At 40.6% G+C, this 17445-nt stretch overlaps 1 protein-coding gene across 1 annotated transcript in view; it reads right to left on the bottom strand.

Annotated features, from left to right (window-relative positions):
- LOC121924078 (monoacylglycerol lipase ABHD6-like) overlaps positions 1-17166 on the bottom strand; it is an 18093-nt gene extending 927 nt beyond the window's left edge. The window contains exons 1-8 of the mRNA XM_042455175.1: positions 17148-17166; positions 13139-13288; positions 11466-11622; positions 9264-9377; positions 7172-7304; positions 5404-5561; positions 3910-3964; positions 1564-1664 (exon numbers count right to left, since the gene is read on the bottom strand). Coding sequence (XP_042311109.1) covers positions 1564-1664; positions 3910-3964; positions 5404-5561; positions 7172-7304; positions 9264-9377; positions 11466-11622; positions 13139-13260 — 840 coding nt within the window. The 5' untranslated portion in view covers positions 13261-13288; positions 17148-17166. The remainder of the gene's footprint in view (positions 1-1563; positions 1665-3909; positions 3965-5403; positions 5562-7171; positions 7305-9263; positions 9378-11465; positions 11623-13138; positions 13289-17147) is intronic.
- Between the last annotated feature and the right edge of the window lie 279 nt (positions 17167-17445).

Below are 17445 nucleotides of genomic sequence, written 5' to 3'. Positions count from 1 at the left end.
AAGCCGCGATTCCGTGTAAAATAGCGCCGAAAAGCACCAAAAGTTTTTTCGTAACCCGAAAAAACATTCGTAACCCGGAACAATGTTTTCCAATGGGATTTTTTCGTATCCCGAACATTTCGTAACCTGGGTATTTCGTATCCCGAGGTACCACTGTACTGTACTTTAATTCTTATTTTAAAAAGGAACCATCTTTTGGTGAAATACAAGAGAATAGTCTGTCATAGAAGCACTCACCCCAGTCAATTCTCTCATCCAGCCTTTAGTATGAGTATGCGGGAATTTTGCAAGTTCTTTGGCACTGTTTTCCTTTGCTCCATCCTCTAGATCAGGGTTGGCAACCTGTGGTCCGTGGGCCGAATGCAGCCCGGCAAGGCCTTGGGACCGGCCCCAGCCCAGTCCTGCCGCCGATTGCCGCCGGAGCCTTTGGCCTCTCGCATGAGGGCGTGGGGCCTTTGGCCTATCAGGAGGAGGCGGGCAGGGGGGGGCAAGTGGCAGGCAAGGGGAGCAATTGTCTATAGAAGCCTCTGAAACATGCATTTATATTAACATTTTTTTAAAAAGCAGCAAATTTTTTTGCGTGTCCTCCATTTTTTAAAAAGTGTCCTCCATTTGAAAATTTTGTCCTACATTTGGCCCGGTTTATTTATTTAATTAATTTTTTTAAAATATTTATTTATTTATTTTTTGGCTTCGGCCCCCCAGTTGTCTGAGGGACAGCAACCCGGCCCCCGGCTCAAAACAGTTGCCTACCCCTGCTCTAGATCCTTTGTTATGTTCCCATGAGTTTTACCCTCAACTTATCCTCGGGTCATATCAAAATCCATAATTTTGGCCTCCAAACCTGCCCTCAACTTATACATGAAATCGACTTATAGTCGAGTATATGCAGTATATACAGTATTTCAGTATATACAGTATACAGTATATACAGTTATTCAGCAATGTACATACAGCCCAGGAGGCTCCCCAGGACTGTAGGTCCCTGGAGTCTCTTCCTGGCCCACAGAAAGTCAGGAAGGGAGGTGAGGAAAGAGCAGGAAAAGAGCCCCTTCTTCAGATCTCTCTCTTTCACACACAGCTGGGATCGCCTTCCCTACTTGGGAAGATACCACACTAGCCTAAAGGCTACCACATGGCTGGCCTGAGTTCACCTACAATGGCCTTCACCCACCATCCAGATCTGCTGTTGCTGAACAACTAAGGAAGCTGCCTGATTTTTCCCCCAACATACCCACTGGGGCTCACACTCACTCTCAGCAGACCTGGCCATCCTACTATAATAACAAAAGTTGCTTTGATTGAAAAAACAAAAATGTGGTGTGTGGGCTGCAAGTCCAGGACAGAGCACATCCCTGTGGTCAGTGTAGTCACTCTTTTAGATCCCAGCCTCTCTCTTTCTCTCTCTCTCTCTCTCTCTCTGGCTTTACTTCAAGAACTAGATCCCAGCACTCCTTTAAGAAATGATTTGCCACCGGTACCAAATGCTTCCTTTAATATATGGGTGTCTCTCATTTGTATCACGCTCACAGCTAAGAATTACAAGAGCTATAAATAACTTACAGTGTCATTCTTTCCCCAGATGACCTGTGTTGGAGTTCTGATCTTGCTCATGTTGTCATGAAGGTGGTACATGTTCTCCCCTTTGGCCAAGTCTATAAAACCTTTCCAATAAAAACAGATTTACTGAAATGGCTGCAAAAAAGCTTTCATTCACAGAGCCAAAGGGGTGTGATAAGAATCTTGCATTCTCCAGCTTCACCCTTCTTTCTCTCAAAAGGAAACTCACACTAAACAAGAGCCATGACTTTTGTTCATTACTAGTGATGAAATTTATCTCTTTACTCTCCCATCCCTGAAGCCGGGGGTGGTGGTGGTGGAAATTTGTCAATTAAGAATTGTTCAGTTCTCAACATTCAGAATGAACCCACTATAAAGAGTGGGGGGAAAATATCAGAAACTGCAAGAAACTAAAATGACAGCTTTGTCTATCCCTACTGTCATAATGTGCCCTGCAGTTATTTTGATCAACACATCTGAGGTTCACCTCCAGATTATGGAGATTGTCGCACTGCATTCTTAAAGCATTGCTATTCCACTTTAACTGCTCTAGCTGCCTCCTGTTGCATTCTGGGATTTGCAGTTTAGAGAGGGGCATTTAGAATATTCAGCCAAAGAAATCTTAGGCTTCACTGAACCAAAGTGGAATAGCAATGCTTTAAGAGTGTAGTATGATAATCTCCAAATAAAGGGTTAATGACACCATGGTTAGGATACATTTCCTAGGGTCAGCATTATGGGATCAGCAGAAACTGTGAGAAACAATCCCCCAATGGTGATGTTTATGAGAGGTGAGGAAACTTGCAGATGCTTTGAAGATGAGATCCTATAAAACACAGCACCATATGGTACCATGAGACATGAGAGAGGTTTTCTGGACTGCTAGAGGTGTCGGAAAGGGGAGATCTACCTTTCACCATCCCTAAGGAAGCCTGGTCATAGGCTAAACTCCTTAATTCCTGAATGTGTGTGTTTTCCTAACTACCCCTTCCATTTTTAAAAAATAAAAAAGCTCAAACTTCTGAGAAGGTTAACCTCTAGTTGAGAAGAAAGAACTTGTCATCTGACTGCATTCTGTTGAAAGAACCCAGAGAAACGTAGGGGATATGTTTCTCTCCTTTAGCCTTCCCTCATCTATTTATTGTTGCCACTTCTTGTGACCCTATTCTGTATCCCTGTCTTCCCCCAAATTTCACTATTACTTGGTTTTGTTTATTTACTCAATTTGTTTTAAACACAGTCAAGATGGACAAACTTTGCCCTTCAAACTTTGCCCTGTCTGCATGTGTAGCAGAAATTCATACAGCAGAGATTAGAGCTATATTGCAAAAGCGGCATTTCATTGATCTACTGATGCACTATAACAAAAGAAAAGTTTTTTAAAAGGAGCAAAGGATACATTATGTTCCAATATGACTCAAAATTAAAAAGAAACCCACTTGAGGGTGGGACCATAGTGGTTATTCCTCATGTCAGGAATTGTCAAAAAAATGATCTAGGGCAACAGAAATGTCTATTTGATTAAAAAAAACAACTAAACACTTCAGCAACAAATATTGCAACATCCCAATATATTTGCCTGATCTGAAGGGACCTATCATCTCTTCTTACCTCTGCTTCCCTTTTATAATAGATCTCCTACTGTTCTGCTCTGGAACAAAAACATTCCAGATCAGAAGTCAAAAGGAGAGAGCTTCTCTTCAGATGCATCTCCCACCACAACCTTTTAGGAAACATTTCTGCATAGTGTTGTACTTCATATTCACCCCTTCCTTCTCCCTAATTCCCTGTTTTATTTGACTGTATGTATCCCTGTAGCTTAGTACCATGTACATTGATGGCATGAAATAAATATGTAAATAATAGAGCTATCCCGTGGTAGAACGGGGGACATATGGCTGGTATAACTATATGGGTGAGGTTTCTTGTGTCATTCCTGATCTATATCTTTCCCATTTAACAGAGCACCATATGCATGAAAAAGAACCATGTGATTTGCCCTATGCAGGTACATTATTCACATTTGAACCCATAAAATATGGGGTTGCATCACTACGTGAAAGCAGCTCCTACATATACAAACAAGCTGTAAAGATATGTAAAGGCTTGAAACATTTTTGTAGAAGATAAGGAGGAATGAGAGGAGCTTGACATTTAATGGAAGCATAGCGGGGCTCTGGTGGTAGTGACAATGTAAAACACATGAGGGATCTTTAGAGGAATGACACATCATCAATTGCCTGTAAAGGGCAGGCTTTGATCCATAAATGTGGCAATCCCTGATACTTGAGGGAAGACCCTCTCTGCTTTGTGTATGCACACCCACATCACTCCCATTGCTGTACTTACATTTTGAGTAAAATTTGTTGTCATGTTCATGAAGTTTGAGAAGTCCCTTGATAATCTAGAAAAGAAGGAGAGTGCAAGGTGGTCAGCTAAGTTCAGGCAATTCATATGTGGGATTCTATCCTAAAACTGATGGCCAAGATCCTAGATGAAAGGACATAGAGCACAACCCTTCACACATGCAGCTCTGTTCCCTACCCACAACCTGGCAGTTATCATACCTGGGAGGAATTGTACAGCCGTTTACTCACTGGTGGAAAGGCAACTAGACAGTGGTAGTTTTGCAACTAGAAAAAAATCATTATCTCATTTTTGTAGGACAGCAGCCACATTTCTGTTCTACCTAATGGAAAAACTGGCTATGGGATGTGTGCTGCCTGGTCCCAAGGGTTCCCAATCTGGGGTGTGCGAGATGGAATTTCAGGGAGTGCGACAAAGATACTTGTGTGAATCTGGATTAATTTCTTTTGTTGTCAGTCAAGACAAACTCTAGGAATCATTTGAATCCACAGACACACTTGCAGATGGCAGTCAGAAAGAAAATCCCACTTTTTAACAAAATTCATGAATGAGAAGCAGAAGCAAAGAAGGCATTTCATTTTATGTTCACAACTGGGATTGATTTTACAATTTAATTTTTTTCTGAATAAATTAGAATCTAATGGCTCAACATAGATTTGCATTTTATGCACTGAGTTAAAAGGATTTCTTTTTTAATAAGTTCAGTTTGTTCACTTGCAGTATTGTATGTGGTTCAAAAGTTAGAAGTTAGACTTCTTCATCTGCAATTGTGATGTTACTTTTGTAGGAGATAAGATCATTAATCAAACATTTCCTAGGGGTGTGGGGCAAATGCTGGGATCCACAGCACTATATGATCCCAAAACAGACATAGGTGTGCATACCCCTGAGGTACATGTTCATATGTCACTAGCAGGATTCCAGCCTATATGTAGAAGTACTGTAGATGATGAGTGTAGCTTTGCAATTAAGAGACAGAAGCCCTATTCACTTCCTCGCCAGGATTAGCAGAAAATACATGGAAGAGGAGGAGAACATCAAACTCCATGCTGCATCACATCTTGTACACACATCTCATGTATCACTAGTTTCACCATAGGGTTGTGTGCACTGCATGACAGAACATTTGGGTTGACCCTGAGTAAGAAAATCAGTCTGCTTCTATTTCACAGAAGAAATGTAAAACTCTTTATATACTGACAAGTGCTAGAAGAAGAAGAAGAAATGTTAATGGCAACAATATGAATTACATTAAGAATGTCTTTTTGTTCTTTGTGATTTTACATTGCAATGCATTACTTGGGCAGGAAGGCATTGTAATCAACAACTAGCCGTAGTCAACAACTAGAGTTCCAGATTTACCCACTCCTGTTCTAAAGAACTGCCTGCTTACCTTGGCTTATAATTGGGTTAGGTGGCTTATCAATCTTTTAAATAAACAGATAGTAGTAGATAGTCTTTAGTATTGATTTTCACCTGACGGGGTACTTTTGCAGAAAAAACACCAATTTTAAAAAGGTGTTCTCCCTCCTTCATATTCAAAGGCACTAGAGGATTCTTGTTGGCAAGTCTCTGACTTTTCTGTAACTCCTTCAAGTTCTTAGTGAATTCATTATCTTCTGGATACTTCAAACCTGAGAAGGCAAACATTAAAAGGAGTTGAGGGCAAGTAAACACACACATTCACAATTACAGTCTTCAGTTCTGTACCCAATTCAGAAACAGGAATATTCTGTACATGTTGGAAGCAGACAAAGACTAGGATGTGCATGTGAATAGTGGATAAGTGTCTGCGGCTGTCATTCCTATCCCACCCTCCAAAGGGACAGAATCATAGAATCACAGAATCGTAGATTTGGAAGAGACCACAAGGGCCATCCAGTCCAACCCCCTGCCATGCAGGAAATCATGATCAGAGCACCCCTGACAGATGGCCATCCAGCCTCTGTTTAAAAACTTCCAAAGAAGGAGATTCCACCACACTTTGAGGGAGTCTGTTCCACTATCAAACAGCTCTTACTATCAGAAAGTTCTTCCTAATGTTGAGGTAGAATTTATTTTCCTGTGGCTTGCATCCATTGTTCCAGATCCTACTCTCTGGAGCAGCAAAAAACAAGCCTGCTCCATCACCCCTTCAAATACTTAAGCGGGGCTATTATATCACCTCTTAACCTTCTCTTCTCCAGGCTAAACAAACCCAGCTCCCTAAGTCTCTCCTCGTCGGGCATGGTTTCTAGACTCTTCACCATTTTGTTGGCCCTCCTCTGGACACGCTTTAGCTGGTCAAAACAGAGGTTTTAGGGTCCTTTCACACAACAGTTATAGTGCTATGAACTATCATAGCTGTGTCCTATGAAATCCAGGAATTTGTAGTTCGGGAATGCACTAAAGCTCTCTGGCTGAGAAGTCTAAGTACTTGTCCCTAAACTCCAAACCCAGAAAGTATTCTTTTTACTTTATGTAAATATGTTGTAATAAAGATTATTTTTAATAATAAAAAAACCTCCAAACCCAAGGATTCCATAGGAACTGGAATCATAGTGGTATAACTGTATTGTGTGTTATTATTAAAGTCACAGAAATGATACCCCCTCTAAAGTTGCCAATCTGATAAGTGCCAAACAAAGAGGAAGGCCAAGGGTAGTAATGGCTGTGACTGTGCCTGCCTTCTGTGTGCAAGACTGCTCGCTCTCTGAAGGGTATGCATAATATAAGAGCTAGGCCTCCTCCTCTTTCATTTGTAGCCCTCATCAAGGGGGATGGTTGAGGATTTGGTTTAGTTTGGTTTTGATAAGAACTTACCGATGTTCACTAATGTTTTTCTATATCACCTCACAAGCCACCTATGCTAATCACTATCCATCCAGGATGTTGTATAGATGATATAATGATTGTAGCATACTGGGTACCAAAACAAGATGCTACAAGTCTCTTTGTTTTTTCTTTATGGAGGTGGAAACTGTATGCTCCCAACCTCAGATCTCCAATTTCCAATGTTTCCAATGGCATTCCACACCATTGTCTATGCTGGCTAGGGTTGCTAGGACTTGCAATTTAATAGCATCAGATAGGCTCCATGATTCCCATTCCTGTTTTACGACAATATGGTTGCTTAACCATAACTATCCTGCTTTCTGGTCATCACGGGCATTATACTTTTGTTCCCAAAATCTAGAGACTTACACCAGATTTCTTGGATTCTTCATCCAGAAATAGTTGAAATAACGGAACTTAAGGTACTCACCAGCTGGGCAAAGGAGGGACAAGGCGCAGAGGTCTGATGGATAGAGAGCAGCATAAACCCCAGCAACCATTCCACCCATGGAGATGCCAGCTAGGTGGAAAGGCGTTCTGTACAGACCAGTACACTCGACAAACTGAAATGCAGAGCACAAATTAAGAGATGCATTTCACTGCATTTTGTAGCTTTAAATACCAGTGTAAATCATTTCCTGTAAAAAGTTTTTGTTAAATATCTTTCACAGTACACAATTATAGTACTTTCATACGATTTCAACTGCCTTGACCACATCGTCCAAAATCCAGGGATTTATAGTTTTGTGAGGTACTATATATACTTGTGTATAAGTCTAGATATGTTAGTAAAAAAAAAATGACTCCAAAAACCTGGGTCAATTTAAGTAAGTACTGCAGTTTAACTCCTATTCAAAAGGATCCATCACCTTCTCTGAGTAAAGTGCTGAACCACGAGAGCTTAGTATCTCCTGGGAGCACTACAAGAAGCACCGACCTCTTCTACTCTCTCCACTGTGGCACTGCTTTTGACTTTTTTGAATGCCTGGGCAGGAAAATGACGACACTGGCAGCTCTTTGGCACTTCCCCCTGAAAGGAGCAACTAGAGAGATTGAGCTTTGAGGGAATAAGACATTTGTGTATGTCTGAATAAGACATTTGTGTATATTTGTCAGTTTTGAGGGGGTTAAAATCAGGGAAAGTTATTGCATTAAAGGCTATCGTGCTCACCATTTTCTTTGCTTTGCCTTTTCATCCTTTTTGACACGTGTGCATTTTCTTATGCTGCTTCCCCCATCACACAGTTTTACCACAGTTCCCTCATCATTCATCCAGCCTTTAGCATGAGCACAAACAGTTATGCATACTAGTATTTTGTAAGTTCTTTGGTATTGTTTTCCTTTGCTTCATCCTTTACATCCCTTGTTACATGCCTTTGGGTTTTACCTTCGACTTATTCATGAGGTCATATCAAAATCCATAATTTTGGGTCCAAAATCTGCCTTCGAATTGTACATGAGGTCAAGCATATATGGTATTTAGAATTCTCATCCAAAGTGCTCTAGTGTCTCACTAAACTACAGTCTCCAGGATTCCACAGAATGAAACCATGGCAGTTAAGGGAGAATCATGGCATTATAATGAAGTTTTAACGAGGCCTTTGTCTTTCAATCACCTGGGATAGGGAAGGAAGGAAAAAGGCAGCAGAAGTGGTACAAGTGTCAACTCTCACAGCCCATGAAAAGTGAAAATGGGAGGTTCTACATGTCCTGAAATGGCCTGGCTCATCAGCTCAAGATTTTCCAGAAGTTCTTCTTCCTTCCACCCCCAGAAAATTGTATCACCAATGAGAAAGATTGTATGTCAAAGTCAACAAACCACTTCAAGGCTTCTTCATTCCCACCACCAGGAGGTCTTTTGCAAACCTTGTGGGTCTTAATTGCCCATTCTAGGACTGTATTGTATGGGGTAAAAAAATCCGGTTTACCTTTCCCAAACTGAATTCTAATTTGGGAGGCAGCCAGGTCCTATCATAAGTAAATCACCACTGAAATCGCAGCCTAGATTCAGCCCAGATGTAGCCCGGGTCAAAGCTGTCCCCAACTGTCCCCTTTTTGAAAATGGATGCTTCTGAATCTAAAAAATGGCCACTGAAGCATCTCTGGGGACCTGGGCTGTATCCAGGCAGCAATTTCAGTGGCAATTTATGTATGATAGGACCTGGCTGCCTCCCAAATTAGAATTCAATTTGGGAAAGGTAAATCGGCTTTTTTACCCCAAGTGATAGGGTCCCTTGATTTAGCCACCTCAGAACACTACACACTACAGCAAGGATAGCTTCTTGCAATACCAACCCCTATGTCTCCCCCACCCACCCAGGATCTGAGGCTTGCAGCAAAACCCAGAGAAAACAAGGAAGCCTGAAGCAGGTGGCAGATGATATCAACAACCCTACTGAGTTTAAGAGAGAGAGAGAGAGAGAGATTATGGTGAGAGTGGCAGCAGCTTCACTCTCCCACTCCCCTTAATTGTAATTGAATCTTGAACCTTGGTTCTCTAAACAGGCCTTGGAAGGACTAACCTGGCGTAATCTTTTAGCTTGATCAACTGCGCTGTAGCTATCTCCTGGCATACAAGACGTTTCCCCATGTCCAGGCAAGTCCACGAAGATCATGTGGGTAGCTTTAGGAAAGAACTTAGAGGAGCAAAGAGACACATGAAGGCTGTAAATTAGGCTTTTTGGAAGCAGAGTTGGTTATTTACCAAAGCTGTCTTTTCATATACATTTGTGTCATTGCATCCATCTGTGTAACTTTAAAAATAAAATAAAATAAAATAGGAATGTATTCAATGCATGCCAAGAATGGAATCTGACATTAAAAATGTGTGTATGTGTGTGTTTTTGTGGGGTAATTCCACCCTTTTCTGGTGGATGCAAAACTGTCCAGAACTTTTTCCCCCCTGGCAGCTCTGAAGGCTGGTGGTAAATGGAGCCAAAAATCCTGAAGCTAGTGCCAGTGACATTTTAGACTTCAGTCGTAATGTTCTTGTGTTAAAAGACTGTGTGTCCATGTGCACATTTAAGGCATTTTCATTAACAATGATCTCTCAATTCATTTTTGTTTTTGATGACAATGAAGTGATTTTGACACACAGTCACAAAGAAATAGCTCCCCAAGTAACTGTGTGCAAATCTGGTGTATTTTTTTAAAGCCAACACTTAAACCCACTCATAAAATCAAAGGAAAACCAGTGTTATTAATCACAGAGAAATAAAGCATATTTAGAAATGGTATTCCATGCTTCCAGAACACAGAAACAACCAGGAACAATATATTTTAGAGTTAAGATCATGATCCCACTCTAAGCTTCACCTTAGAGCAGTGTATGCAACCAGAGTTATATCACACTATACTATTATAACACTATTGTTCCACTTTAGCTGCCATGGCAACATCCTCTGGCATTCTGGGGTTTGTAGTTTAGCAAGGGCTAAGAGCTCTCTGGCTGAGAATTCTCAATGCCCTTCCCTAAACTGCAAATCCCAGAATTCCACAGGAACCAGCCACAGCAGTTAAAGTGGAATAATAGCATTATAACAGTGTGGTGTGATATTGAACAATATATCATACTTTGTAGATAAATGATGTAGGGTATCTGTCTCCTGCTGCTGTTAGGTAGAAGAAGACTGAAATGGTAGACTTAAGGGCTGTACAGAACGGCCATTAAAGCTGGCCTGGGGTGGAGTCAGGGTAGGGTGTTCACATGATGCATGCCCCGGCTCTGCCCCCAGGTTGGCATGACACCACACACCACACACCACACGGCACATAGTGTCACAGCGCTCCTCTGGCGTGTATCTACATGATGCAGCAACAAAGGAGCACATAAAAGCTGCACACCAGCAGCTATGGTATCCTTTCTGGGGTGCAAAAAAGGAGTGCTGCAGAAAGGTAAGCATCAGGGCCATGGCGTGTAGTTGCCACAGCCCTGATCTGGTACTGAAAGGGGTGGTCTGTTGAGCCTCTTAGGTAGTAAGCCTGGGCATGTTACTTGTAAGACGAAGGAAATACTGGCAATATATTTCCTGTATTGCAGCTTGGCTGGGAGACTGCCAATGAATACCAGATACTGCTAGCTATATTACAGAGGAAAAAACTGAGAAAATACATCTGAGTTTTCTTAGTCTAAGAAACCCTATGAAATTAATGGGGTTGTCATAAGTCAGCATGTGATTTAAAGGCACATACACATATACATTGCAGCAGCATCCCCATAGTGGGCAGAAAGGATTTTGCTGCTCATCTACCTGGTCAGGCTGTGAGGTTTAAGAAACAAAAGGGGGCTGAAAATGCCTAGAGAAGTGTTCTCTCTAGAAATCTCTAGGTCCTTCAGTGTAACTTTTGGTGGAAGTTGATCACAGAGTTGCACTGGAGGACCTAGAGATTCCTAGAAAGAACGTATTAATCAAATCCATGAATCAAAAGTTGAAGCAATAAATGTGAAGGGCCAACTGTAATGTGTTGTGTGTAGCACGTATTTTTTCCCCCTGTTTCATCTGAATCCAAAGAACTTGTTGCTTCAGGAAGCTAACCAAAACCATTGGAGCATTAGACTTTCAAGCTGTGAGGACTAGACATGCACTTGACCAAACACAATGCACTCAGCCCGGGAAATATGGCTGGTGAGGATAAGTCCAAGTTTGTTCTGAGTAACTGTCAAAGTTGAACAGTATGTGCCTATCAGCAGAGACTGGGAGTCTATGAGAACAAAGAAACCATACTGGAATGCTAAGTAGCCACATGTTCTTGCTGAGTGAGAAGCCGTGCAGCAAGAGGATGGATGGCTCAGAACTAGGCTTCCCTTGGGAGTAGTAAGAGAACCTGTAGCCCTCGTGTTCAGCATAGTTCTTCTTTAATCCATATGCATGATATGTGAACCTAAAGACAAAAAGAATGTCCAGATATGCAAACATGAGAACATCACACGACAGTATTATTACTATTATTATTATTTTTTTGCAAAGCTTGGAAAAGTTACTCCTTTGAACTCCCACTCACATAATTGCCCTGGCAGCATTTTGCAGAGGTTTTGAGCCCCCTTTTTTCTTTTTCTTTTTTTTGCAATCCCAAGCCCAAAAGAATGAAAAATTGTACATGAGGACAAGAAGGGCCTTGGGGGTACCAATGGTTTGGTTTCAGGGTTTTGGAGCCATGTATAACATGCAGGCAACACATTCCCTCCCTTGATCTATCTGTTTCTCTGCCTAGCTAGATATATCTATATCAATGCTTATTCTATTATCAGTCCTTGCTTCTAGCTAGAGCAGGGGTTCCCAACCTGGGGTGCCTATATGAAATTTCAGGGGGTGCAACAAAGAGCATCTTGTGTCCTTGAATAATGAGTGATGAGTCATGTGTCATTTCCCCCCCTAAATAAATTAGAATCTAATTGCTCAATTTAGATTTACACTTTATGCATTTAGTAAGTTAAAAGCCTGTTGTTGTTTTAAGATGTTTGTTCACTCACAATATTTTCTGTGATTCAATTTGTGGTTCATAAATTAGAAATTAAAATTATTCATCTTCAAATATGATGGTACTTTTGTAGGGGGTGTGAACATTAACCAAATATTTTCTAGCAGTGTGAGGCATCGAAAACTTTGGGAACCACTGAGCTAGAGGGTAGATGCGGAGCAGAGACAAAGGGAAGCATTGACACACCAACTAGTGGGAGAGAAGGAGGCAGCTAACTAAGGAGATTTTCACATGGGGCCAGGATAGGGACAGGATCACTCCCCCGTCCTTATCCTGTCCTTAACCCATCTGTAACTGCAATGGCATGAAAGGCTTTCAAACTGTAGTGCCGATCCCGCCATTAACCTGTCATTAAAGTGGCATTGCATTAACACAAACTTCCGTTAATGCAAAATGCCAGTCAGTGTCACTTTAATGACAGGTTAATAGTGGGATAATGACAGGATCTGTGCAACTTCATCTGAAAGCCTTTTGCATGATCACCGTCATTTGCACTTCCCAGATGGGATAAGCCCGAATCCCATCTGAAAGTCCTTTCCACGATCACACAGGAAGGACAGGAACGTGACAGGACTGGGGCGAGACGTCCCTTGTCTGATACTGCCCTAAGTAAATACATACACTGGGAGAGTCTTTGCAAGCTGCAGTGACCAGTAAATTAAGTTTTGCAAACTGTAGCAAGCAGCTACTCTACTACCTGAGATGGCACACACAGCTTTTGTCTCTTGCTCAGAGCTGAGTCCACCAAAACTGGAAAATTTGTACACTTGTTTCCCAACATGAAGAAGACTCATGAAAACTGGAAACGCAGAGTCAGGCCCTGAAAACTGACCACCCTAGACTGCACTCTTTGCTGCAGACCTCCCACCAGAATCTGTCCCCCCTTTACAAAAAAAAACCTTCTTAGCTAGTCACTCACCAGCTTGACAGCCTGAGCAGTATTGAAGGGAAGAAGAAATACATAATGCCAAAAGTGATCAATGAAAAACCTAGGCACATGCCCAGGTTCACGAGAAATATCTTGAGTAAAATGAGTTCCATTCTGCAATTTAGTATACTCCTTGAGCCTCTATATGAAGAGAGATAACAAACAAAAATAAGACAAATAAAGCAATAGACAGTAAACATTCTCTAGATTACGGGTAAAGAAGCATATAATGCTATTTTATGTACTGCATAAAGAGAGACCCTTCAAATCCTATCACATTCTCAAGCATGGCTGGTGGGAAGGTGAGAAACAATCCTCTCAGTGATTGCCCCAAATTCTGGAACTCCCTTCTGAGGAAGGTCAAACTTTTGAAACTTCCTTTTATCATTTTCAAATGTATCTTTTAAATTGTTTTAAAATGTAGTGGACAATTTACTTCTATTTTAATCTTGAGCTTATGTATGTTTTAACTGTATTCTATTTTAATATATAAGCCCTCTTGAATCCCAGTTTTTATGGCAATGCATTAAGGTAACAATGGACTACAACTCTAGAGACCAGAATTCGAATCCCATCTGAGCAACGGAAACCCACTGGGTGACTTTGGGTGAGTCGCACTCTGGAGGATATCACACGACTGAAATTGGAAGTATAATCCAGTGTCATCCTGAATGCAATCATGCGTATTCATGTTATTGCACGAAAGGTTACCACACGTGATCGCTGGCAGTCCGAGCGCACTCCAAAAACAATCACATGTCAATCGACAGTTAAGTAAATTCTGTGAACTAGCAAAGTCACAAACCCTATTCCTAGGCAACTTTGCACTCAGTGCGCTGTTGTTTGGTGTGATGTGCATGTCTCCTTTGGTCCTGGTTTTGTGTGAATTTTCAAATTGACCTCGCTATCTTCTCTTTCGAAATTGAGAGCTCCCGTCCCATGTGATAAACTCCTCTGTCATCCTCAGAGGAAGGCACAGACAAACACCCTCTTAAAAATTCTTTCCAAAAAAAAATAAAAAAAATTAGGGGCACGATAAATCGGAAATGACTTGAAGGCATACAACAAATATTACTTGAGATGTGAATCCAATTTTTAATATCAATTAGTGTGAACGCATAAAATCAACAGAAGTTTCAAAGGTTTTGACTTTCCCAGTTTTCCTTGAATGGATCAGTTCTAGAAAGAAGGGCCTACCAACCAAATTTAAGCCTGAATCTCTAGGCACATTATATGGAAATGTAGGTTTCTATAACTCGAGGTTACAAACTGGCTGCATAAATTGTACCTCAGCTGTGAGTTGAGGAGAAAATATGGTATGATGCAAAAAAAAAAATAGTTAAATAATTGAATACCCTTTTAAGCTCAAAATAGCAAAGGATAATAGGAAGTTACACTGTGAAGATGCCAGCCACAGATGCTGGCGAAGCGTCAGGAAGAAAATCTATTAGAACATGGCCACATAGCCCGAAAAACCCACAAAAAACTATGAAGTTACACTGTGCCTCTGTAAACTTCACCACTTCCACTTTCTCTTTTTCCAGTCAGTCCCAGCTAATTCTTTTTATATCTTGGCATTTGGGTAGCTTAAACAATCTTCTTAAGGTTGATTCAAGTGGGTGCATCTTATTGACTGACAACTTGTGTACCCACTTCCACTAACTTTAAAAAGAGGTAAATGTCTTTTGTTGCTAATCATATATGCATTTGACATATGGGAAGTGTGTGATATGTATAACATTAATACTTTAATGAGCCCATTTTTTGTGTCCCACATGATCATTGAAGACGGAAAGACCAATCAAGATCAACATATCTGTTAATGCTCTCAATTTTCCTTTTAAATTTTTAAATTCATTCTTCTGTTCAGTTTATTCCTTTTTTCCCCACATCGTTCTTTGAAAAATCTTTCTAGAGAAACATTTTCCTTAAGAAGGAAACAGTTTTCCCTTAAGAAACAGTTTTCGTAATATACACATTTCCTTCCTTCCTTCCTTTCTTTGTGGCATCCCTGCCCCCAGTGACCATTTCTGCTTACTATCCAACTGTGCCAGTTTGGCAGGAATAGTCCCCATTAATCCTCTGTTGCACCACTTTTCAGCTGTTTTTAAAACATCCCAGTTTCTTCCTCCTTCTCCCACTTTCCCCCTTGGTCCTCAGCTGACTTCAATTGTGCAGACCGAGTTCAAAGTGCGAAAGTCCTTTGCATTTTCTCTCTCCTGACAGGCCTGAGGAATATACCAATAACAAGCTGTAAAATGTCCATTTGTCTTTCTGAGGGAGAGAAAAGCCAGACTGCCAAAATCAGGTGTCACATTAATATATATTGCCACAAATAGGTCTATGGTGGGAAGCCTGCACCACCATACCACCTGGTCCAAAGTAACCCAAAATTCTCAACAATAGAGTTCAACCATAGCGTTAAATAATAATTAAAAGTGTTGCCAATTTTGTTTACTAACAGTTTGACATGTAAAGGGTATATTAAAGGTTAAAGTTGTATGCATTTTAAAAAAAAAGATAAATGCTCATTTATTTTATGCACTTAGAATTCTTGCATGTGATTGTCATAATATAAATCTGCTCTGAAATTGCCCTAATTTGGGTTACCTTTTCATTTACTCACTACATTTTACTTTTCTTTTACACGTTGATCCTTTCATGTTCTCTCTTCTCTGCGATTAGGAAATGCATAATGTTATTTTATTTTCTCTGTTTGCTGATACACATTTCTTTCACATTAAAAGAGCTGGAGCTCAGCAGAAGAGAAGCCACGAGTGGGGCAAAGCTCAGTGAGCAAAGAAATCCTATTATTATTATTATTATTATTATTATTAAGAAAGGAGAGTCCTTGGGTCTTTGGTTTTTGTTTTTCAATTTCACTCTTTTAAAATTTTCTTTAAAAACATCACATCTTACCAAATTTTCACCTTAACTGCATGAAACTGTGTAGATGTAAATACATTTAGGTTGTGCTTTGGATAGTGTAATTTAAGGTTTAATTATACAGTGGACCCTTGTTATACGCTGGGGTTTGGTTCCAAGATCCCCTGTGGATAACAAAATCCGTGTATGCTCAAGTCCCATTAAATATAATGACATAGCAAAATGGTGTCCCTTATAAACAAATGGAAAATCAAGGTTTGATGTTTGAAATTTATACTTTTTTGGAACATTTTCAAACCGTGGATGTTTGAATCCGTGTATAAAAAATCAGTGTATAAGAAGGGCCGACTGTAATTTTGCTGGTTGTTTACATCACAACTATTGCCATTGTGTGTGTGCATGTGTGTGTGCGTGCGTGTCTGTGCACCTTCAAGTCATTTCTGACTTATGGCAACCCTAAGGCGAACCTATCATGGGTTTTCTTGGAAAGCTTTGTTCAGAGGAGGTTTTCCACTGCCTTCCCTTGAGGGTTTTGTGGAAATAGGACTCCGCATGCTGTCCACCTCTTTTTTGTATGCTCCAATATGATGATGGAACATACAAAACATCACCACTCCTCTCTTCCCGCATCACTTAGGCCTTTGTTTAATCCATAGCTTTTGGCACCAAGCCCCAAATGAATGCCGCAAAGGTAGATGAGTAGATTGCTTCGCCCTTAACCAATTCTCTGTCTTGTTTTCCTGCTCCTGTTACCTCTCCCATCCATCAGTTCTCTTTCCAAATTTCTTTTCAAAATCCCTCATATTTCTTCTTCCTTCTCTATCAGTCTGCCTTCCCATTGACTTGTGCAAAGGCTCTTTTCATTGCCCAAATGGTGGCAACTAGATTTACTGAGGTGTCATCCATGAAGCAGTGCATGTATCTTATCTTTTCCATATTAATTTCGGGTTACTGTATATATTTTTTAATTTTCTTAATATTTGTTTCAGACCTTTGCTTGCCAACTGAAAATGGAGTTAGAGTTTCTTTCTCCCCCTCGCCCCAATGTAGTTACAATATCATCTTTCTTTGCTCAGGTAAAGTTTTGTTTTATAAGATAATAAAAACTACTTACATGTAATGATTGCTGCTCTTCGAACGATGCCACGTACATGGATCCACATGGCTGATTGCCATCTTTATATATGCTGCAGGTGTGGTAAGACAACGTTATGGGCAACTAACCAGGCTTTGTGACTACAGTTTGAACAGTGATTATTACCGTAACAGGGGATATGATGTTTCATCATGCTTGCTGATTAACGCAAGCATGTGAGTGAAATGCCATCTTTGTAGGGCAGGTCTGGAAACTTGCGCATGTATACAAATACGTATCTGATCCCCTAGCATAATAACATCCTCTTAACCCCTGG

This window comes from Sceloporus undulatus, chromosome 2 (genome assembly GCF_019175285.1).
Source record: "Sceloporus undulatus isolate JIND9_A2432 ecotype Alabama chromosome 2, SceUnd_v1.1, whole genome shotgun sequence".
NCBI classification, from domain to species: Eukaryota; Metazoa; Chordata; class Lepidosauria; order Squamata; family Phrynosomatidae; genus Sceloporus; species Sceloporus undulatus.
The sequence above is the reverse complement of the archived record's forward strand: the minus strand, read 5'-3'. Positions and strand labels throughout refer to the sequence as shown.